Source organism: Sciurus carolinensis, chromosome 1, assembly GCF_902686445.1.
Source record: "Sciurus carolinensis chromosome 1, mSciCar1.2, whole genome shotgun sequence".
NCBI classification, from domain to species: domain Eukaryota; kingdom Metazoa; phylum Chordata; class Mammalia; order Rodentia; family Sciuridae; genus Sciurus; species Sciurus carolinensis.
In genome coordinates this window covers 112,058,106-112,081,746 of record NC_062213.1, presented here as the reverse complement: position 1 = coordinate 112,081,746, position 23,641 = coordinate 112,058,106, and the positions used below count along the sequence as shown (strand labels likewise).

The window sequence follows — 23,641 nt, the reverse complement described above, 5'->3', positions numbered from 1 at the left end:
GGCTAAGATGTCCAAACCACTGGAGACCCCAATGACCAAAAAAATTTCCAACTCAGACCAAGATATTAGCCAGTAGTTGAAGAGTCAGCTCAGGATACTTGGACAACTAGATGTTTATTTCACATAAATGCTTTTAATGTGTCAGACACTGTGCTGGATGCTTTACATACATTATTTTCTATAATCCACCCAGGAACCCCATGAAAATAGGTATTATGGTTCCCATAAAGGAGATGAGAAACTAGAGTCTCAGTGAGGTTAAGTGATCCTCCTTCATTACTTAGCTTACAGCTGATGAGACTAGAACTCAAACCCATTCCCAAACTGTTGGCTGCCTCATACCGCCACCTCCAAATAACATTTATGATTTGCAAGTGGGTGCTAGGGAGTAAAATTGGGGGTGGGGGGGTTGCAAAGATATTAAAAGCAATCATACCTTGTTTTTTAAAAATATTGACAAGGACAGCTAGACATGGGAGCAAATGCCTGAAATTCCAGAGACTTGGGAGGCTAAAGTAAGAGGGTGCAAGTTCAGGGCCAGGCTCAGCAACATAGCGAGGCCCTGTCTCAAAATAAAATATAAAAAGAGCTGGGGATGTAGTTCAGAGATAAAGCAACCCTGAGTATAATTCCCAGTACCAAGAGAATTAAATAAATAAATAGTAAATAAAATAAAAAATATATATGGACAGTAAATTTGGGAGGAATAAAAGAGAAGTTTCTTTTACACAGGAAATGAATAAAAAGGACTGAAGAACTGTGTTGCACTCAGGTTTCTAAAACTGGGAGCAATGTCTCTCATTCCTATACTTAAATCTCCCAGAGGAAACAATGTCTGAGCCACATAGTGGACTTTTAAAAGTCCAATTTTGGTTATTTTAGAGTTCAATTTTATGTGTCAAAATTATGAATATGAAAATACTGGGGGCAGAGATAGAGCCAGAGAGGATGCAAGCCAGAAGGAGAGGGAATGTGTGGGATTAAGACTAACAACCCTGAATCCTAAGACTGAAATCAATTGATCCTGGTCAAGGTGCAGACCTGGCTCAGTCAATGCCTACCCATGCAAAGGAAGGTTTTCTCCTCTCTCTGGGGACTGCACTGAGAATCCAGAAATCATTACCTCCTAGCAAGGCAGAATGTGGGCCAGTTGATAACAACTTGTGCTTCCAGGATTCAGAGCCAGGATCTTAAGGCATCCCACAACATCCCCAGGAGAGATGGAGAGCAAATGGCCAGTTGGAGAGGATTTGAAAGACAATAATTGAGCTGGTAGCAAGAACCCAAGTAGCTGTCCTGTTCAACCTGAATCCAGTCCCACTGCCTCCAGCCTAACCCAAGCCAGAGTTAGTCACCTCCTGCCCCTCTGCCTCCAGTCTAACCCAAGCCAGAGTTAGTCACCTCCTGCCTGCTCTGCCTCAAGACCTCATAGCTAGTCTGCTTCCACTCCCTGCCTTCTCCAGGCCACATCCATACAGCAGCCAGATTGATCTTAACACACAAATCTAACTACAGCATTTTCCTGCTCAAAACCCTGGCTTCTGTGGATAACCACCGCTCTTGGGGTAAAACCGAGGACCTTCCCACAGCCTGCAGGACGCCACCCATGTGCCCTCTGCCTCTGCCTCTGCCTTCTGCCCATTTCCCCAGCCTCTCTTCAAGTGTTCTTCTCTTTTGCATACTGGCAGCCTGGCTCCTCCCCTCCTCTGGGCCTCTGAACAGCTCCTCCACCTCCCTTCCCCTAGCTGACTCCTCCTTACACTCAGGTCTCTGCCTAAAACCCGCTTTCTCAAAGAACCAATTCCTTCATATTTACATACTCTTGCCTTGCCTTGTATTTTTCTTATGACATCTAGTACAGTGTGATTAATTGCATGATTAGTTAAGTTTGTCTCCTCAACTAGGAAAAGAATGCAAGTTTCCAGTGGGAGAGGATCTGATCTGCTTGGTTGTTGCTGTGTCTGCTGCATCTAACAGGGTCTGGCATAAAGTAGACACAAAATAAATCACTGGGAACAAAAGAGACCAATTGAACAGGGTCTCCATGGCAGGCCCAATACTTGTGGGGATCCTCCATGGTTCCTGGGTAGATGCCTCAGGGCTACTGTACTGGAAGGAGTCTGACATCAAAGGCCAGGATAAATAAGAGGGAAGAGAAATTAGGAGGGAGTAATAGAAAGGATGGTATATACTGGTGGAGAAGAAGATGCAGAAGACCAAATACTGTGACTGTGAAACAAGAATGAGAGAAAGATAGATGTAGACATTAAAAAGACATAAACAAACTGGGCACGGTAGTGCATGCCTATTATCCCAGCGACTCAGGAGGTTGAGGCAGGAGAATTACAAGTTCAAAGTCAGTCTCAGTAACTTAGAGAGACCCTGTCTCAAAATGAAAAATAAAAGCAGGTGGGACGTAGCTTAGTGCCCCAGGGTTCAATCCCCAGTACAAAAAAAAAAAAAAAAAAAAAAAAAAAAAAAGACATAAACATTAAAAATGGAAAACACATGTAGATCACAGCTGAATGACCTATGGCAAGTTTCCTAATCCCCTCTGTCCTCAGTTTCCTCATCCTAAAAATGATGATCAAAATAGTACTCTTCTTAAAGGATATGGTAAGAATGAAATGATACATATAAAGAATTTAGAGCAATGTCTCTGGCTCTAGAAATCAATCAAAACATGTTGTTATTATTGAATGTGAGATGCCTTCACCAGGGACCACTCTGACAAAAATCAGAACTGTGATGCATTTTGCAAATGTAACCCACTTATGGCATCCTTTTAATTATTCATCAAACCTCAGGAGTTATTTATAGCGGATGCTGTGGAATACATTAAATGTCTCTTTCAATAAGGAGAATCAATGCCATTCGGTTAGCTGGGGCATTTTGAATGAGCTCAGTTTCTGTTTCTGTTTTGAGAATGATACTGACCACGGAAGAGCCTGCTATGCCTTGTTATTATGGCAGACAGGGGAACCCTGTGGATTAGTTTGAGCTTCCTTTAACTGGCCATCATTAAGCAGTTGGAGACTTGGGCTGGTCTCAGGCAAAGCAGTGAAGCAGTGGGATTGTCTTTGATCACCCTCTCCTCACATCATCTGTTTAATCCCCTGAGTCCCTCCAAGGTGCCAGGCCCAGGGCTTGGTGCCGGGGATATGTTAGTGCGCAGGTAAGTTTGGTCACTGCCTCAGAGAATCTACAGACCAACTAGGAAGACAGACAATTGAAGAGGAATTAAAATAAAATATGACCAGAAGAGGAAACGCAGATTGCAAATGAACTTCAGAAAAGATGCTCGACTTCATTTGTAATCAAGGAAATAAGAGTTAAGGCCCTGTTAGGCCCTCATTTCCTACCACATCATATTGGCAACAATTTTAAAGTCTGACGAGTCCAAATTGGAGAGGATGTTGAGCAACAGGGACTCTTTTACACTGCTGGTGGGTGTAAATTTATCAACCATTTTGGAAAACAGTGTGGCAGTAGCTGGGAAAGTTGGAGACTCACATACCCTCTGAGCCAGCAGCCCTACCCTCAGGCATCCCACTCAGACATATGCCTAAGGACACAGGAAAAAAAGTGTTCATAGCAGAGTGTGCACAAGAGCAAAAGATTGGAAACAAACTAAGTGTTCATTACAAAGAAAGAAATATGGCAAATAAATAAATAAATATGGTAGAATCACATAAAGGATTATTATATGGTAATAAAAATGATGGGAAGGGCTGGGGCATAGCTCAGTGGTTGAATGCATACTGAGGGGGGCCGGGGTTGTGGCTCAGTGGTAGAGCACTTGGCTAGCACTTGTGAGGTATTGGATTTGATCCTTAGTACCACATTAAATAAATAAAATAAAGTTTTTTTAAAAAATATTTTTAAAAAAGGAATGCAATCTGGGCACCGTGGCACATGCCTGTAATCCCAGCGACTCGGGAGGCTGAGACAGGAGGATCGAGAGTGCAAAGTCAACCTCAGCAAAAGTGAGGTGCTAAGCAACTCAGTGAGACCCTGTCTCTAAATAAAATACAAAATAGGTCTGAGGATGCTCAGTGGTCGAGTGCCCCTGAGTTCAATCCCCAGTACCGCCACCCAAAAAAGAATGAATACTTAGGATGTACAAAGCCCCCAGTTCATTTCCCAAGAAACACACACACACACACACACACACACACAAAAGAAAAAAAGTGTGTGGGGGGGTTCATTTTAAAACCCCAAAAAGTACATTTCAGAGCACAGAAGTGTGATGCTATTTATGTGAAGTTTAAAAACAGGCAAAATACCATCATATGGTATATCATTTAGAGACATGAGGATGTTAAGTACCACATTCAGGAGAGTGGGCCTGTGGCAGTGGGGAGGGGATATGATAGAGGAAAAGGGATGAGACTGGCCAGGGGTGCACGGAGGCTCCTACTGTACTGTAGTACTTAAGCAGGGTGCTGGTACTTCTGTGCTCATTTTACCTTTGTATGGGCCTTAAATAGTTAATAATATGTTAAAATAACTGAAGTGGAATGGGATTATGGCTATGGAGAAGAAAAATAGAAAACTAAGGGCACCTGTAGCAGAAACAGAATCAAGAAAGACTTCTTAGACTAAGTGGTATTTATCCTAAATCAGCAGGAGGATTTAAACAGAGGGAGGGAGAGAGGAGGAAATTTGTTCCAGGAAAGAGGGCAAGCCCAGGGGTAAAAGAAAATTTGGCAGAGGAACTGACAGAAATTCTATAGGGCTGGAACATAAGGAGTGGGCCAGGAATGTGCACCCTGTCCTAAGGGCAACAGGGAGCCAGTCACGGGCAGTGTTTGAGCAGGGGAGTGGTGTGGTCATGTTCTCATTTTTGAGAATGTCTCCTACCATGGTGTGGAGAGGGAGTGGAGATGCAGGACAGGATGCGGGATGAATTTGGAGGCTAGCTCAGAGATGGCATGATGGGGAGCAGGAGAGAGCCCTTGGGCAGGCTGGATAGGGTTGAGACAGATTTAGGAGACAAAACAGACATGACAAGACTGATTGTCTCTGGGGTTCTCTGGCCTTCCCTTCCCATAAAAACCATCCTCATGTAGCATCTTAAAGTGGATGTTTCCAGAACAACAGCTGGACCAGGCTGGATGAACTTCTGAGTTCTGAAGACTATGTGTGTCTACTGACTTACCTTGACAGATTTGGGGTTAGGCTGATTTGGGTTTCAATCTCAGCCCTCCCACTTGATGGCTTTGTGATATTGGGCAAGGTACTCACCAAGCCTCAGTTTCCCCATACGTTAAATGGAAAAAACAGCTCTTCTTCTTATTGACAAAAAGAAATCATGAATATAGAGCATATTGTTCCCATACCTGGGTAATAGTAAGCAATTAATAAACATTTCCATCCCCCACCTCACCTGCCATTTACCTTCGCATATAGTACCGCATAAAGAGCAATTGCACCTGTCCTTCTTCCTCTTGTTGGTTGTACCCCAGGCTCCTTGATCTACCTCAGAGCTCCTTTTATCACTCTCCAATGAGCATTTTCAGATCCAAGCTTTGGCTTGTGAAGCACAAGTCTGGAATTCCCCAGAGACCCAGCAGAATGTGATACCTGCACATGACTCGAAGTCTGGTGGGCTGTGCTCCTGCCAGTGAACTCGGTTCCTGTTTCCTTACAGGTCCAAGTGGGTTCCCCGGGGCGATTACATCGCCTCCAACACGGACGAATGCACAGCCACACTGATGTATGCCGTCAACCTGAAGCAGTCCGGCACTGTTAACTTTGAGTACTACTACCCAGACTCCAGCATCATCTTTGAGTTTTTCGTAAGCCCCTGGCCAAGGAAGGGGGGTGGGAGTGGTGAGGTGGGAGGTGGAGGGAGGGAGGGAGGTAAAGCCTCTGAGGCTCAAAGCATCAGTCACAAGTGTAGTCATGCTTGGGAAATCTCAGTTGTTTCCCCTCTGGAGAGGATTGTGGGGGAATGAGCAGAAGCCTCAGCAGGCAAGGAGAAAAGGCAAAAGCCAAAGGAGTCTGAGGGGAAAGAATAGAATCTGTGAATTTTCTAGGTGTTTTGCCCTGCCCAGACATGAAAATGGCATATAAATGGCTGAGTTGCAAATTAGTTTTTTGGTGTCAATGTTCCAGTGTTCTGTGTGTGTAGATAGCCCCCACCTCACTTCAAGGCTCATGTCCCTAACTCAATCCTAAAGGAAACTGGCAACTTCTCTTCCATCAGAAGGGCCCTCTGAAGGACTGAGCGGCATAGGGCAAGGCTCTTAATTCCTAGAAAGCTGACCTCTGACCCCCAAACTCCTGCTGCTTTAGGTCCAGAATGACCAGTGCCAGCCCAATGCAGATGACTCCAGGTGGATGAAAACCACGGAGAAAGGATGGGAATTCCACAGTGTGAGTACCTCACCAGCCTTCTGGAGATTCCAGAGAAGGCCTTCCTCCACACTGAGCCTCCACTCTTGTGTCCCTGGAGGGTGTGGTCTGCGGTGATGAGGATACCTTGGTTCCTTTCCCTTTGGTTGGTGGAATATGGGTGTGGGCTGGCCTCACCTCAAGGACCAGGAGCTTTCCAGCTTTGAGACTGGAGAACCAGAGAAGAATGAAGGGATGCCAGTCACCCTAACACCAGTACCCTTGAGTCCCTTTACTGGTCTAGCCATAGGTGATGCTTGTGGCATATGTGATTCAAGGAACTGCGAAAGAGGGAATGAGAGGTTGTAAGGGGAGACTTACAAAGAGAGGGAAGTTGAACTAAGCAGAGAAGAAGAGCAAAGCTGAGGGCCCTCCCTCAGAACAGGCACTGCCTGTTAGGTAAGAGGCTAAACCAGCAAGTTAGCGATGCTTATCTCTGTGATGAACTAAGGCCTCCTTTTGGTCATTTTTAGGTCGAGCTAAATCGGGGTAATAATGTCCTCTATTGGAGAACCACAGCCTTCTCAGTGTGGTCCAAAGTTTCCAAGCCTGTTCTTGTGAGAAATATTGCCATAACAGGTACTGAGCAGGGTTGGATCTGGGTCTGCTGCTGACTTCCTGGCCTCTTGACTTTGCATAGGGGGTGGAAGTCAGTCTCCAAGACCTCAGTGCCCATGCTCAGTTCTTGCTTTTCTATTCCATCCTTCCTAGGGGTAGCCTACACTTCAGAATGCTTCCCCTGCAAACCCGGCACATACGCAGCCAAGCAGGGCTCCTCTTTCTGCAAACTTTGCCCAGCCAACTCTTACTCAAATAAAGGAGAAACCTCTTGCCACCCATGTGACCCTGACAAATACTCAGGTAATGTGTCTGAGGGTGGGAAGAGTTGGGGGTGGGGGTACCCACAAACACACCGAGAGAAACCAGGAGTAGAGTCATTCTTCCGGCCAAGCTGAAGATAATTCTTAAACCCTTCTCTTCTGGAACCTGGATGATTCTTGCTAATCCACATGTCCACCAACTGCACCACAGGGAAAGATGTTACAATCCTTTCTTTCTAAGCAGTGAAATTCGTTTTATTTAATATACCCCTATGTAAGATTATAATTACAGAGCTGGGTTGTGGCTCAGCAGTCTAGCATGCATGAGGCACTGGGTTCAATCCTCAGCACCACACATAAATAAATTAAATAAAGGTATTGTGTCTACCTACAACTAAAAAAATTTTTAAAAGATTATAATTATAAACCATTAGGGCTGGAGATGTAGGCAGTGGTAAAGTGTTTGCCTACCATGCATGAGGCCCTGGGGTTCAATCTGCAGCATCCCCAGCACTACACACACACACACACACATACACAGTATATATAACAATATATACAATAGATAAAAGGGACATATAACTTTATGTACTTTAATGTATAACAAAGTACTTTATGTACTTTAATGTATAACTTTGCCATCAAAGTTAATTTATAAGAACCATGAGGCTAAATTGATGAGTGCAAAGTTGTGTTTTGGTTTTTGATGACTGATAACAATTGTAAATATTTATAAGACATAATGTGATGTTTCAATATATGCATGCTTTGTGGATCAAATCAGGCTAAGAGCACAACCCTTTTGATAGCAAAGTCTAAAGATTGAAGTTTTATTAGACTAAACCTCCATTGAATTGAAAACAGGCTTTTTTTTTTTTTTTTACTTCCTTTGAGTTGGGATCTTGTTATTGTTGCCCAGGCTGACTTTAGACTCTTGGGCTTCAGTGATCTTCTGGCTTAGCTTCCTGAGTAGCTGGGACAAGTGTGCACCACCATGCTGAACTCCAAAGCAGAGTTCCTTGGAACACAAGTTTGGAAACCACTGGTATAAGGGAAAGTGAGGACCAGCCTATTTTTACAGTTACTGGACAGCTTTTTTAAAGCATCCCAATTTGAGAAACAGGGCCTTGTTATTTGAGGTGCCAGGGAGCATCAAGGCACTGATATAAGACGGGCAGTGCCACCAGATGGCCCTCTGCTCAGGCAGTGCAGTGACTGGGCCTGGAGGTCCAATCTGCAAGGCAGGTTCTGAAACAAGAAAGGAAGAGTAAGAGTCCCCTTTTTACCCATGAAAACACTCGTTGCAATTCTTCATCCTTTCTTACACAGAACCACGTGCAAACCCAGCACAAGGCCCTCTCTTGAGTCAGACCCTCATGTCCCTACAGAGACATACCCACACTTGGCACAGGCGTTATGGTGTGTTTGCTCTGCCAAGACCAGCCACTGACCTTGTGAACTGTTTCTTTCTACACTACTTCTAAAACAATAGTCCTATTTATCGACCCAGATCTTGCCAAGTAAGTATAGTTTTCAGCCAGAACAGGAAAGTTTAGATCTTGGGGGAAGTTTTTAACTATAAGTCTAAATTCCTGTTTTTCCACTTGAATTTCTTATTCCCCTTCCCTGCTCTGCCTCTATCAATGGTGGCCTTTGTTAGTCTGTCTCCGGTTCCTTTTTCAGCTCAGCAATTGTGCAAGTGTTTGAATGGCAAGGTAGTTCTAGAAAACCTGCTCAGAAGTGTTTTGATTAACTTTATATTAATTGATTTTTATCCATTAGAGCTATTATGAAAATGTTAAGTTGGGAGCCTGAATTCTTGGAGTCTATTCTTCTGCCATCAATTTCTTAATCTGCACCTTTGACTGGGAAGTGAGCTTTAACTATCAAGAATGTGGTCACAGTGCTAGTCACTTCACTAGCTTGGGGTGCAAAGAGAGTCACATTTCTTTGAGACTTGCCTCTTCCAAAGGGTCAGTGGAAGGCTGGGAAAAATGCAGAGTCTGTTAAGAGCCTGTGATGGAACGTGCATGAAGGGGTTGACAGAAGGCCCATCCAAATACAAGCACATTCTGAGTGCCTGCCAGGACTGGCTTGGTGCTACAGTTGGAGATGGTGTCTGCCCTCCAACCTGTCAAAAAGTGGAAACATGATTACAAAAACACCTAAGTATAGTAACTCTTCATGGTGCAGTAGGGGTTGGGATAGGAATGCTGAGCATAGTGTGCAGGGGAGCCAAAAAAGGAGGAGTGTTTAGGTCTCTCTGGGAAGGAAAGAGAGTCCGCTGAGGTCTTGAAAGATGAATTGGTGATACAATGGGGGCAGGATGTTTGAAATAGAGAGATGTAAGCAGGGTCAGAGGCTTGGGGAGCAATTCAGCATGGCTGGCGATTGGATAGAGGGAAGCATCATTCAAGGCTGAGAAGCAGGTGGGAGACAGATTAAGAAAAATTGGGACCGGGATGTGGCTCAGTGGGTAAGCACGTCTGGACTCAATCCCTGGTACCAAAAAAAAAAAAAAAAAAAAATTGGCATTTGCTAAAAAAAAAGTTGTTTTTAAAAGCCTGTCTGAATGTAGAATAGTGATTACTAGAGATTGGGAAGAGCGCAGAAGAGGGATTGTGAAAGGTTGGAGAACAGGTAACAAAACACAATTAGGTTGGAGGAGTGAGTTGACTATATGAGATAACTGTAGTTCCCAATAACCTATTACATATTTTTATGAAGAACCTAGAAGAGAGGTTCTCAGAGTTTCTAGAAACAAAGAAATAAGGAGATGGAAGTGCTGATTACCCTGATTTGATCAATACACATAGTTTATGTATGGAACTATTGTACTATGCCCCATAATAGTACAATTAGTCCATGTTAATCAAAATTGTCTTTTTTGAAAAATTAGGATTTGATCCTATCAACAGTGGAGACTATTAAAGGACTTCAAGCTAGTGAGGCGAGGGTTGACCTGACCTGTGCTTTTGAAAGATGGCTCAGGCTGCCATGCAGAGGAGGAAGAGAGTGGCTGGAGGCAGAGGCCATGGTTGGGAGTTTTGTGGCAGCTGCAGTTGCTAGTATCCAGGACATAAACTAAGGTGGAGCTTATAGGATTAAAAGATGAGAACTCGCAGCAGAGATGTTAAGGACAAAAGTTTGACTTAAAGCATCTTTCTCATTGACCATTAGGATTAATTCCTCTGTGCCACGTTTAATGTCAGCAATTCATTTCCTAATAAGAATGTGGAGCTGATGAACATGGGCTCCAGAGCTAAGTGGCTGGTTCAACCCCTGCTCTGCCCCTTACTACCTGTGACACCTTGGGCCCAATACTTGTCTGTGTCCCAGTTTCTACCCTTGATCTTAGTCAAAAGGCCAAAGAGTGATCGTGCCTCGGTTTCTTTTTCTCTAAAATGGGAACGACAATAATCATATCTACCTCATAGTGCTATTGTCAGGATTGATTAATACAGAAAAAGGATTCAGAAAGTGGCCTGGAATGTAGTAAGCACTAACTTTATCAGTTCTTTTTCATTAAGGCTTGTTTGGCTCTCCACTTTTAATATGAAAATACTCTTGGTATAGGTTACAATAATAAGTCGAGTGTATAGAACTTTACAAATGACACATTATCTAATTTATTACTCAGAGCACGGTGTGGGAATGACTTTTCCCATTTACAAATGAGTAAAGAGAAGTTCAGCGAGGTTAAGGGGGTTGCCAAGTCTGAGCTGGTACCCAAGCCGGGCCTTGTGTTCATCCTTAGAGGAAATGTTTTCCTTTGATAAAATGGGTCTGAGGAAGAATACTGTACTCCTGGAGGTGGGCAGAGGATATTGAGAGGAGGAGGGATGTTGAGAAGAGCCGAGGCCCTCCAAGATAAACTTTGTCTTCGTACAGTTTTTCCCACAGCCAACCCAAATCACTTTGCTCCCTTCACCAAAACAACATCTTGGCTGATCTCTCAAACTTGATGAGGGCACCCCTTAAGCACCTTGATGAAACCTGAGCTGGCAAAGTGAGGTCTGTGTCAGCATTTGGGTTAATCATTTATGAAAACCATTTTAACAATGGCCAGTGTGTAAACAGCTGGACCATTTTTGCTAAAACCTGGAGCTAGGGCGTCAGGCTGAACAAATATTTGACGAGCAGAGCAGGGTCTTTGTGTAGAATGCATTTTCTAACACACACCTTGTACTTTGCTAGACCCAAAACACAAGGTCCTGGGAATTGGTGCAATTTCAGCATCTCCCCTCAAATCTCTTCTGGCCTAGTCAGTCAAAAGCAGCAGTCCCTGGATCTCTTATGCTAAATTGGGCCTCCTGCTTGTTAACCAAGTAAATGAGCTGAGAAGACCCCAGCTGTCTCCACCAGAGGTTCCCTTCTGCCCTGCCTAATAAGACAGGGACTGAAGAGACCCGGAAACGGGCAGCAGAGGAAACTCCCCAGTGCAGGCCAGTGAGACTGTAATTAGGAGGGTCTCTGATACAGGAAGTCATTTGGCAAAAAGAAGGGATCCGTGGAGAAATAAGCCCTTCTCTGGAAGGGAGGGAAAGAGACTTTTAGTCCTTATTAAATCTCCTGTGACGGTTTCCAAATAAAAAATAATTTGAAAACATGTGGGTAATAATTGTTACTGCCATCTAATGAATATCTACATCCAAAGTGCCAGGCACATATTGACTTCAGCAAGGAAGACAGTGTTATTCAGATGAGGGGCTGAGGTTCAGAGAGATGAAGTAACTTGCCTAAAGTCACACAGCTAGTAAATAATAAAATAGGATACAAAAGTAGATCTTTCTAGCTTAAAATCTCATCCCACTATACCATGCTGCCTGCCAGGTAATGTATATAGAGAAAGAAAAGTCATCAACATTAAGTGTTCACCTGCCGGGGACATAATATTCATATTAGAAATGGTGGTAGCAACTAGGAATATTGTAATATATACTTTATAAAGCAGTGATTTTTATTCTAGAGAAAGCAAATTTGCTGGAAAATTTTTTAGTTTCCATTTGCATGAATTATGCATATTTTTCTGGGTAGAAAAATTGTTCTTTTTCTCAAGTTTCAAAAAAAAAAGGGGGTTTCTAAGTTCAAAAGAGGTGAAATTCATTGTTTCAAATAAAGATGGATTCATAAAATAGTTTTTGATCTCCAGGGGCTCACAGGGCTGGAGCAGAACTAACTCATCAGAAGGAAAATGTACAGAATAGGATAAAACTTATAACCTTTCTCATTGAGTACAGGTCGAGGTTAAAGACAGTACTGGGATGCTTGGGTTTGGGAACATGGAAGGAACCTTCTGCTTTAGTGGAATCCAAGGAAATTATAACCTTTTTTTGTAGGACAGTTGTGCAGAGATGGGGAAATTTCAAAGGTGAAAGGCCTTCATGTTAGTCACATGTTAAGAGAATATTCAGAGAAAGATTTGGAATAAGAGTCTAAAAGCAATGCCCTAAGCTTTACCATGTTTTACTTCAGTCCTTCAGCAGTAGGAAAACCACACCCACAGTCAGGACACTAAGGCACCTGTACTGTGGCGGGTTTCAGGGAACTTTAGTTGTTGGTGGTTAACCTGCAGGATGCTATTTCCAGACACTTCCCTCCTTGCTGGCCTATGATTCAGTCACTTGACACATTGCCCCACAGTGTGGCTTCTCATCGGCACCCAGGAGAGGCACAAAGGGTATCTGAGCAGGGCTTGGGGGACTGGAAACAATGTTATTGAGGCAAAGGGAAGAGTGGGCATGCAGGATTTTCTACTTTGCACAACATCTGCATGGTGATGTACCCCAGGGGCTCGGGAGCTGCAGGATCATGAACAAGTGGTGAAGGCTTTGCTTTCTTATGTAACTTCAAATATATTTCTTGTTCCGCCAATTTAGAAAAAGGATCCTCTTCCTGCAAGGTGCGCCCAGCCTGCACAGACAAAGATTATTTCTACACACACACCGCCTGTGATGCCAACGGAGAGGTGGGTTGCATAGCCTTGGAGTCCCTTAGCCCCAGGTAGACTGCCTCCTGCTCCCTGGGCTTTATTACTGTTGAGAGTTCCAGTGGTCAGTGAAACTGGTACCAGCAGAAACCTACAGACCTGTGCAGTGACCCCAGGGACAATCAGGGGGCAAAGCAAGACAGCTTCATTCACTTTCAGGCCAGAAACTGTTTTCGCCTCATTCGTTTCACAGCTTATTCACATATGCTCCGTTTCACAAACCATTTCATTTCCTTTTGCTTGGTTTCTCCCATTTGCTTTGCCCCTCTGGGCATGCCTGCCTGTCAATGCCTGCTTGCTTCCTCTTGGAGCGCATCAGGCTGACTCCCCAGCGCTGCTCCTGCAGCATGGCATTGGGAATTGGTTCTCACTCCCTGGCTCGCTGGAGAATCGTCTGACTGGTTCCATCTCTGTTGTTTCTCTTTCTCCCAGGCCTTCTGTCTTGAAAAATTCCTTTGTGCTGTGGTTGACACTGAATCAACCAACACTTGTTGCATGCTAGCTAATGTGCAGGTGGGGGGACTCACAAGGAACTGAGACAGGCTCTTGCTCTCACGGAGTTCGTAGTCCTGTGTAGGAATTTGGAGAGAGGAAAAAAGAGAGTCCAGACAAAGGGATGTTCAAGGCACTGAGGGAGTCCAGAAGAGGGGTGCCTGGGCCTGAAGAGCCAGATAAGGCCTCTTGGAGGAGGCTGTTTGTTCATTTTAACAGCCAACAAATATTTATTAAGCAGCTACTATATGCTGGGACATTGTACTAGACAGTAGGTCAACAAAACCAAAGGAATATCTAGCTCTTATAGAGCTTAATTCTTGTTGAGGAAAGAGATAACTGGTAGGCCACAATGGGTATAAAATAATGGAAATAGTGGTAGAAAGAAAACTAGATTAAGAAAGAATGAAAGAGGGTGTGGGGATGCTATTTCAGAAGAGGTAGAGATGACCAGGGAGTGATTGAGCAGAGCTGAATGAGATGAAGGAGGAGCCATGGAGCTTTGCAAGCAGAAGGCACAGCCTGTGCGGAGGAGGCTGCATGTGCTTGGTGAGCCTGAGAACCAGCATCAGTGAGGAGGGATGGACTGGAAGGGGAAAGTGGAGGGGTCCACCTTAGACTAGACATTCTGGATGAATTGTCTGTATCCCTAAACCAGCGCCTCTTAAGGAGATAGAATTAGGAGTCAGGAATTGTACAGCTAGCATTAAGCATAATGCTTAGCTATTAGAATGCATCAATGTTTGCTGGCTGAAAGCCGAATGAGTTCTCTTTCTGCTAATTAAGCATGAAATAGTCTGGTCCTTAACTGAGACTATTTTCCCGCAGTTATCTCTCACCACCACCCTCCTCCCATATTTGGAACACCATGCCCTTCCCCAGAAGCTGAAAGAGAATGTTGGTCTTTGTCAGTTGAACTCTGTTCTGCTGAGTCTGGTGTTCTGCACAACTGTGAAAAAATCACTTTAATATTCTTGGTACCAGCCTGATGTGGTGGTGCATGCCTATAATCTGAGCAGCTTGGGGAGCTGAAGCAGGAGGATTGTGAGTTCAAAGCCAGCCTCAGCAACTCATCGAAGCCCTAAGCAACTTAGCAAGATCTTGTTTCTAAATAAAACATAAAAAGGGATGTGACTCAGTGGTTAAGTGCCCCTGGGTTCAGTCCCTGATCATCCCCCACCAAAAAAAAAAAAAAAAAAAAAAAAAAAAAAAAAAAATTTTCTTGATATCAATTGATTCACTAATAAAATGGGCATAATTAGGGGTTGGGGTTGTGGTAGAGAAAGTACTTGCCTAGCATGCATGAGGGACGCATTGGGTTTGATTCTCAGAACCACATATAAGTAAATGAATAAAATAAAGGTCTAGAAACATCTAAAAAATACTTCTTAAAAATGGACACAATTAATCCTGCTCCTCTTCTCCCCACTAGGCATAACAAGTGACTTTGTGGCTGTCTTTCTTTCCTCCCGCCCCACTCACCTCTTCTGGGCTCAGGCCAAGGCCTTCCAGATCTATAGCATGTTCTGCTGACTGGAGCCTGGTATCTGCCCTCCCCTGACCACCGCAGGACCTCTAGGTCCTGGGGTCAGGCCAAAGTCTGCTCCTGCCACACAGCATAGCCCAAGCATGGCGCCAAGGGGTTGCTGAGGCATGGGCTTTAAGGAATGCGCATGAATATTCATTCACCAGATCACCTTTCAGAAGGCTCCGTGCCTCACACCCACATTGATTCTGCTGTCTGGTGATTTCATTTTGTCCTCTAAACTATATTTTAAATCCAGGGACATACCTCAAGCTGGTTACTATGATTGTCCTAGTGATCTTTGCTATGCTTCGGTGGTTTCTCAGGGACCAGGAGGGCCAATCCCTTGTGGTCACTAAATGTGCTGCTCCAAGAGATGACCCAAGTCAATTCTCCTGCCCAAACCCTTCTCTCCCTGAAACTCACAGGAGAAAGCCTGGGAAGAGTAAGGTCAAAACACAGCCTGAGGCTCCAGCTACTCTTCACAGGGAAGAGGTCTGAGCTGAGCGCAGGAAGGAAAGAGGAGCCCCAGGCTTGCCACCAGTGAAGGCAGCATGAGCTCCTCCCTAAGACCTTGTCCCTGTGTGTGTGTGTGTGTGTGTGTGTGCATGCGTGTGCGCGCGCGTGTGGTCATGGTGATTGAACCCAGGGCCTTGGTACCTGCTAAGCAAGCACTCTACACTGAGCTACACCCACAGCCCAAGACTTTGTCCCTGTTTATCCTGAACAAAAGGGACAGAGGACTTATTCACCCATCTTTTCACATGGATGGTGTGCAGCACCCATCATTCTCATCATCCCCCCAGTACCATCCATCAGGGGACTTTTTTGTCTCTGACTCCATCTGAGGGCCATGGGAAGAATGGAGCTGCCCATCTTCCCCTTACTCACCAGAGGTCTCCTGCACCCAATGCTTCCATCAAAAGCAAGGAAAACCTTAGTGGTCAGTAGAACACGGCTGCTTTGTCCACGGAACTGTTGGCTGACTGTTCCTTTGCTTTGACATCCAATCAACACAAGGTCCATTCTCCCACCTGGATTGTTATATAATTGCTGCCCTTGTTAGACAGTAAGCTCCTGGAGGCCAGCAGCCATGTCTCATACTTCATGGAGACAGCAGGTCTGGCATGTAGATATCTCAGGCTTTCTACAGATGTTTAACTGAATAAGTGAAAGAGCAAAGAATGGCCAGGTTTTGTGGCACCCGTGTGTACTCTCAGCAACCTGAGAGCCTGAGGCAGGAGGAGGCCGGCTGTGGCACTGTAGTGAGCTCCTTCTCAAAATAAAAACTAAAAAGGGCCAGGGTTGTATCTCAGTGGCAGAGCACCCCTGGATTCTATCCCTAGTATTATACACACACACACACACACACACACACACACACACACACACACAGAGGCAAAGAATGTACCACTGGGAAAACAAATTAGGACATCTCAGCCACCCCTCTTTACCTGGACCTTATGCTGGCCCCTCCACTCCATGCCCCTTTGTGTTCTGGGATTTTTACCAGCTGTTTTTCCCAAGACCATGGTAATAGTGAGATTCTACAGTGGAATAAGAGCTTTTTTAAAAAGACAACTTGTCCGCTATTCCCTCTGTCACAAATTCCTCATTAGACACGTCCCACTTCATTCAGTCGATGTTCTTCCAGCAGTTATTGAACGTAAACATGCCTTAGGCTCTGGGCTTGGTGCTTAGGATAAATCCGTGACCAAACCGACTTTTCCCACCCTGCTAAAGCGTTCATTCTCATCCAAAATCCCACCCCCTCATCCTCGCCCCCACTCCCACATCCTCAAGTTAGAGTCCTAAACACCTGCTAAATCCCACACATGCTGAGCCATGTTTAATTCATCTCTACAGACGCAGCTCATGTATAAATGGGCCAAACCGAAAATCTGTGGTGAGGACCTCGAGGGGGCGGTGAAGCTCCCTGCATCTGGTGTGAAGACCCGCTGCCCACCCTGCAACCCAGGCTTCTTCAAAACCAACAACAGCACCTGCGAGCCCTGCCCTTATGGCTCCTACTCCAACGGCTCTGGTAACCTCCTTACTGCCCTGTGCCCTGTATGGTATTCATTCTTATGTCCTCCAGGTGGGTGGGCCACATGGGTGCTCAGAATAGCCAGACCAACGCAGACTCTGCCCTTCCAAGAGAAGGAGTGAGGAGCAGGTTTCCTCTGCAGACCAAATTCAGGAAAAGAGAGGTCAGGGCCAGCCCCGTCTGTAGGTCAGAGTCAGAATTAACATTGTTATCTATGAATCTGGCTCTGGCCTGAAGGGACCCAATCCTCACGACAGAAGCTTCCAGTATGTGGCAGAGATGCTAACTAGAAGACTTGGTGCTCTGAGATGAACTTAAATACCACAGCGAAAAAAAAGGAATTGTGGGGATTTGTGTATTGATTGTGAATGTATTACATAGTAGTAATGTGACAATAATGCATGTGAACTATTTGTGTTAGACTGAAAGGTATATATGAGTTTTGAAATGAAAATTTTGGTACACTAGGAGGATGGCTGGGATATTGGAGATTTTGGAGTGAAGGGTCAGCATTTATATCTTGAGCTTGTTAAATGCATCATCAGAATGTTACTGAGTCAGTTCAACATAACTTTGTACAACAACACTCAGCAGCTTCCCTTGTTCAGCTGCCACTTGTCTGTGTGGTATCAGCTCAGGCAGGGTGGCTACAGTCTTCCTGATGAATAATGGATCTTGTGGCTCCCCCAGATTGTGTCCACTGCCCAGCTGGGACTGAACCTGCTGTGGGATTTGAATACAAATGGTGGAACACCCTGCCCACAAACATGGAAACAACAGTTCTCAGTGGGATCAACTTTGAGTACAAGGGCCTGACAGGTAATCACCTTTCTCCTTACCATGAGCTGTCACTTCCTGCACTCCCACAGGGTGTCTTCCAAGTTCACATTTCTTCATAATAGTGATGTCTGAGGAAAATAAGCCAATCCTGACATTCATTCCCTTCTAAGTTCCACTCCTCGTGGGCCTATATTCTGTCAAAACTTAGTTTCAGAGACAGAAACAGCATGCACATGTCCCAGAGGTCTTGGTGTGAGGTTTTCAGTGTCTTTCCCAAAGTATCAGGATAAGCCCCTCAGTTCTGGATGCCTCAAAGGACAGTACCATCTCTCCCTTCCAGTGTCACCTGGTGCACATTTGCCCTGCACCAGAGAGCATAGGGCATTAACTCTGTCCTTTCCTTTTCCAGGCTGGGAGGTGGCTGGTGATCACATTTATACAGCTGTTGGTGCCTCAGACAATGACTTCATGATTCTCACTCTGGTTGTGCCAGGATTTAGGTGAGGACCACAAAACCAAGAGGAAGCACCAGCCAACATGGCCACATCTGGAATCCACATTCCTTAGAATACTGTAGCTGAGAGGGCTGCTGGAGTTTAACTTCACTTCATCCTAGGCATCAGCCCAGCACAGTGATGGTTGGGCCAGGCTGACCTGGATGCCAACACAATTTCTTAGTTGCCACCTGTGCTGATTCACTATTAATCTCTCATCTCACCTGGCTTCTCCCACTGATTGCCCATATGCTACTTGAAAATTTCTCCTCCTCACATCAGAGAGGACTTTAAAAATTTTTTTAAAAATTGGGGTCAGAATTTCTGATATACAATTCATCTTTATTTGGGCAAGAAGATTAATAGGGATTGTTCTTATTGTTGTATTTGTCCCTACATTCCAAGAGGACTTAGGACAACTAGCAATTGCCATTAAAGAACAAAAACAAAACCTCCTGGCAGTGGGGTGTGGTGGAAAGAGCACTGAACTGGAAGTTAGGGCACGTGAACCCTTGAACTGTGCCACTTGGTGGCTTTGTGAACTTGGGAAAGTCACTTTGCCTCTCTAGGCTTTAGGCTTCTGGTCTGTAACACAGCCTGTGATGCAGGACTCACGTAGGCAGCGATGATTCTTCCAGTCCATTAGTTAGCACTACTGTGCAGGAGGAGCTGGGAACCAGAGCACCTCAGAATCCAATCCAAAGGCTAAAGTCTAAAGAAAAGTCATAAATGGGTTTTCAAAGCCAAAGTGAACTCCTCTGCCCATGAGTGCTTTAAAGATGAGGGGGAAATCATTGAATGGATCCCCCTTCCACAACATTGCCAATTTGACTTCTCCATCCCTCTTTGGAAGCCTCTGCTTTCTGTCCCTGGGATGAAGTTAAGTTGAATGCAGTTGCTCTAAGTGTATTAGTTTCACTTCCTTTAACTCACATTATGCAGAGTGGACCAGGTAGATCCTTGTTTGCACGATGAACAAATTTAAGGTTTGGTGGAATAACATTCCAAAAAGTACTTTCCAATTTGAAACTCCAATTATAATGTATTAATAAACATTCTGTTACTATAACAAAATACCTGAGATGATAAACTTCAAAAGAAGAAAGGTCTATTTTGGCTTACAGTGTCAGAGATTCTAGTCTATAATCAGTTGGCCCTGTTGTTTTAGACCTGTGGCAAGCAGCATATCATGTTGGGGATTGGGTGGTGGAGGAACCTGCTCACCTCATGGTGGCTGTGAAGCAAAAAGAGAAAAAAAGGGGCTGGGATTCCAGTATACCCATCAAGAGCATGTCCCCAGTGATCTAACTCCTTCCCACTAGACCCTACTTCTTAAAGACTCCACCATCTCCCAATAGCACCATGGGCTAGGAACTGACCTTTAACATGTGGGCCTTTGGAGATGTGTATCCACACCACAATACCAAAGTAGGTGTTTCTTCACCCCCAACCCCAGACCACTTGAGCATGGCTTTTGCTTTCCCCAAAGAAGGACCAGCCTGAGAACTTTTACTGAAGACACTCAAATTCTGCTCACTTGAGCCAGGCAAGGCTGAGTAAATGCAGATAGTTTACAACTTATGGTAGTGGCACTTCTCAAATTTTAACATGCTTACAAACCACCTGGGAATCCTGTTAACACACTGATTCTGATTCAGTGGGCCCATGGAGGGGGTCTGATGAGTTTCTGCAATTCTAATGAACTCTCAGAGCTGGTCTGCAGATCACCTCTGCATTTCATAAGGCACATCCACATCTGTTATGCCTTTGGATGTCACTACAATAATGGGAGGTAGATGAGAAAGATATTATCACTCCACTTTACAGCTGAGGAAAGTATAGTTTGGCTAGGACAAGGTCACAAAACTTACATGGCAGTATTTAGTCAGCCCTTTCCAACACACTCAGAACCTAATCCTGTCCCCCAGTTGATCCCTGCTGCTGCCTGAGCCCTTCAATAAGCACTGTCTGGCATCTGGAACTGACCTTTGGTTTCTTCCCCCACAGATCTCCACAGTCAGTAATGGCAGACTCAGAGAATAAAGAGGTGGCCAGGATCACATTTGTCTTCGAGACCATCTGTTCGGTGAACTGTGAGCTCTACTTCATGGTGGTACGTTTTCCTTTCTTTGCAGACCATGGAACTTCCAGGGCAGGGTTGACCCCATCTGTCCCAGTTAACATAATGGACACCTACTCATAGTTCCACAGAGGAAGGGCCCGGAGTGACCATCAGGGTTTGACCAAATGTGATTGACTGTGGGGTGGCAGTGATAGAGCACCCACTTCCGCTCTAGCCAGCATGCCCCCCTCACTTGTGTGTCCTGGGCTCAGGGCATGAATTCTAGAACCAACACTCCTGTGGAAACGTGGAAAGGTTCCAAAGGCAAACAGTCCTACACCTACACCATCGAGGAGAATGCCACCATGAGCTTCACCTGGGCTTTCCAGAGGACCACTCTTCATGAGACCGTGAGTCCCGCACCTTCCACCTACCCCAAATCCCAGGAGAGACCTCTGAACCCAGAGAGATTCCTGGCATGAGCTCACATGGGAGTCTGAGGTTCAGAATACAAGGCTGAGACCAATCTTAAGGGAGTCCAGCAGAAAATGGCCTAGTGCATCCCTCTGAGGATTGTGTAACCTGTCTAAATAATTTCCAGAGAAGATGACACAGTGAGCCCCCTCAATCACCTGTCTGTCCTTGTAGCCCCTGCCCAGGGCATAGCCAGTCCTATTGGTATTTTTAATAACAACAACTTTGGTTTATTTTCTTAATTCAGAGTAAATATGGTAATGCAGAAAACAGAAAATAGAAATTATCATGAAGATGAAATAAAATCAATCAAAATCCTAACATCTAAAATATCTCTTATACAGTCTTTTTTTTCAGACTTAATAGTCAATATATTAATTGGATGCTTTTTTATACCAAAGCTTTTTACTTAGAAGCACATTCGGATATAATTTCCATTGCTTTTTATAAAACAAAATTAGGTTATTCTTTATTTTTTTGAGATTTAATATTTGTTCTTTTTTAGAGATACATGACAGTAGAGTGCTATATATTTCTCTACAACATGTTTTTTTTTTTCTTTTATAAGGAGAAGAACAGTCATTTTCATATAACAATATCTATTGCTCCCATGGTACTCAGTATTCTTACACAGAACTTAAAATGAGTCAGTCTTATTTTAAAATTATGCAAAATGCACTTAAAACACCACTGCCAAGTGAGTGAAAAGAATAGATTGCTTCTAAGAGTCTTCCCAAGCATCATAGGATAAGACCTCAGGAAATACATTGCTGTTGCCATGTTGCTGCTGTCTTCAGCCTTCACCCTCTCCCCTCTTACTTCCTTGTCTCCAGGGCAGAAAGTACACCAATGATGTTGCCAAGATCTACTCCATCAATATCACCAATGTCATGGATGGGGTAGCCTCCTACTGCCGCCCCTGTGCCCTAGAAGCCTCTGACATGGGCTCCTCCTGCACCTCTTGTCCTGCTGGTTACTATATTGACCGAGATTCTGGAACCTGCCATTCCTGCCCCACAAACACAATCCTGAAAGTCCACCAGCCTTATGGTGCCCAGGCCTGCATGTCCTGTGGTCCAGGGACCAAGAACAATCAGGTGCTAGCAGTCCTCCATGCATCCTAATCTTGGACCTCTGGTTGGTTGACCTCAGGGGGTGCTGGGTCCTGGATGGTGTTCTAGAGGGCTGATCCCCAAGTGTTCCTCCAACACATTCCCAGGTTGGAGTCCTGGTTGTGACTGTGGGTGGTGAGTTCTTGTAGTAGGACTGATTTCTCTCAGTCATGGACAAGTCTTGTCTTCAGCTGATGGGTAAGGAAGATGGGTGACTGTCTTACCCAGAGGGTTATTTGGCATGTCAGAGACCTGAAGGGAGAGAATAGTAGGGTCTGGAGCCTAGTCCAGTCAGCCTGTTTTCATGGGAGTTTGTCCCCTCTCCCCTAGGAATGTAACTCAACCTCTGCTGGAACACACAGTTAATTGGCTTTACTGTCTCCTATCCCAGTAGCTTCTCATCTTTACGGGTATAAAGATTCCTCTCAAACATATCAAAACAGTGCTATTGCCCGTATGTACTTACTGCATCCAAGAAAGTACACACAACTAAAAGCTCTTAAATGCTCATTAGTGCTTTTAAGTGAATTCATATTTTACTAAACACAACCCCACAGACATACATCCATACGATGTTATTTATATGCTCTATCAACATCACTTGGTTTAATGGCAAAGTAAGTGCAAAGATTCTATGGGCCCTGGTGACATCTTTTGGATATCCTGGACTTTTATCATAATCTTCTTTCCTTGGAAGGAAGGGTTCTTATGCATGATTGCCTGATAGTAGTGTTGACAAAGCACTGTGAGAGGGAATGACAGTGTGTAAGGCAAGTAACAGGAAGTGATTCCCCCTTCTGAGTTCAATTTCCTACAGAGAACCTGAGGAAGAGGAAGCAGGGTTCAGTGAGTTTTAAATGTGTAGGAGGGTGGTGTGCATCAGGGGAGAATTGTCGTTTCTTTCTTGCCATCCTGAACGCCCTATTCTAGTTAGTATGGCATGTCTTCTGCTTGAAAGTAAGAAGGGCAGGGCTGGGGCTATAGCTCAGAGGTAGATTGCTTCCCCAGCATGTGTGAGGTCCTGGATTCAACTCCCAGTGTTGAAAAGAATCAGATAGAGATTCTCAAAGAAATACTAATATTTGTTTGGGAATAGCAGAGAATCATGATGGGAATATGCTATAATAAGCTATGGGCATAGGCAAAGAATTTGAGATGAAGGGAAAATGTTAAAGACAAAACTGAGAAGGATTGCATCAGATAATCTGGAACAGTAATCCTTGGCTGCAATGATGAATACCAAGAGTGGCATCAGTCCAAGGTTGAACCGACAGTTGTAGGACAGATGTCCTTGTAGAAGTACTTTTTGGTTAAGTTTTCAGTGCAAGCTGATGATTCTGGCAGAGTGCTTTGTGAACACTACTATTAGGCAAACCTGCATAAGAACCCTTCCTTCATGAAGGCTTATACATCATATACGTGCTGAGTATTGAGTAGAAAGATGTA

The 23,641-nt window shown here is 44.5% G+C and overlaps 1 protein-coding gene across 2 annotated transcripts in view; it reads left to right on the top strand.

Annotated features, from left to right (window-relative positions):
• The window catches only part of Elapor1 (endosome-lysosome associated apoptosis and autophagy regulator 1), a 98,434-nt gene that overhangs the window by 66,840 nt on the left and 7,953 nt on the right, over nt 1–23,641 (top strand). For both annotated transcript variants that reach the window (XM_047562519.1, XM_047562526.1), the window contains exons 4-14: nt 5,654–5,801; nt 6,301–6,381; nt 6,873–6,978; nt 7,111–7,260; nt 13,100–13,188; nt 17,093–17,270; nt 17,964–18,092; nt 18,463–18,553; nt 20,555–20,660; nt 20,882–21,019; nt 21,917–22,180. In XM_047562519.1, coding sequence (XP_047418475.1) covers nt 5,654–5,801; nt 6,301–6,381; nt 6,873–6,978; nt 7,111–7,260; nt 13,100–13,188; nt 17,093–17,270; nt 17,964–18,092; nt 18,463–18,553; nt 20,555–20,660; nt 20,882–21,019; nt 21,917–22,180 — 1,480 coding nt within the window. The remainder of the gene's footprint in view (nt 1–5,653; nt 5,802–6,300; nt 6,382–6,872; nt 6,979–7,110; nt 7,261–13,099; nt 13,189–17,092; nt 17,271–17,963; nt 18,093–18,462; nt 18,554–20,554; nt 20,661–20,881; nt 21,020–21,916; nt 22,181–23,641) is intronic.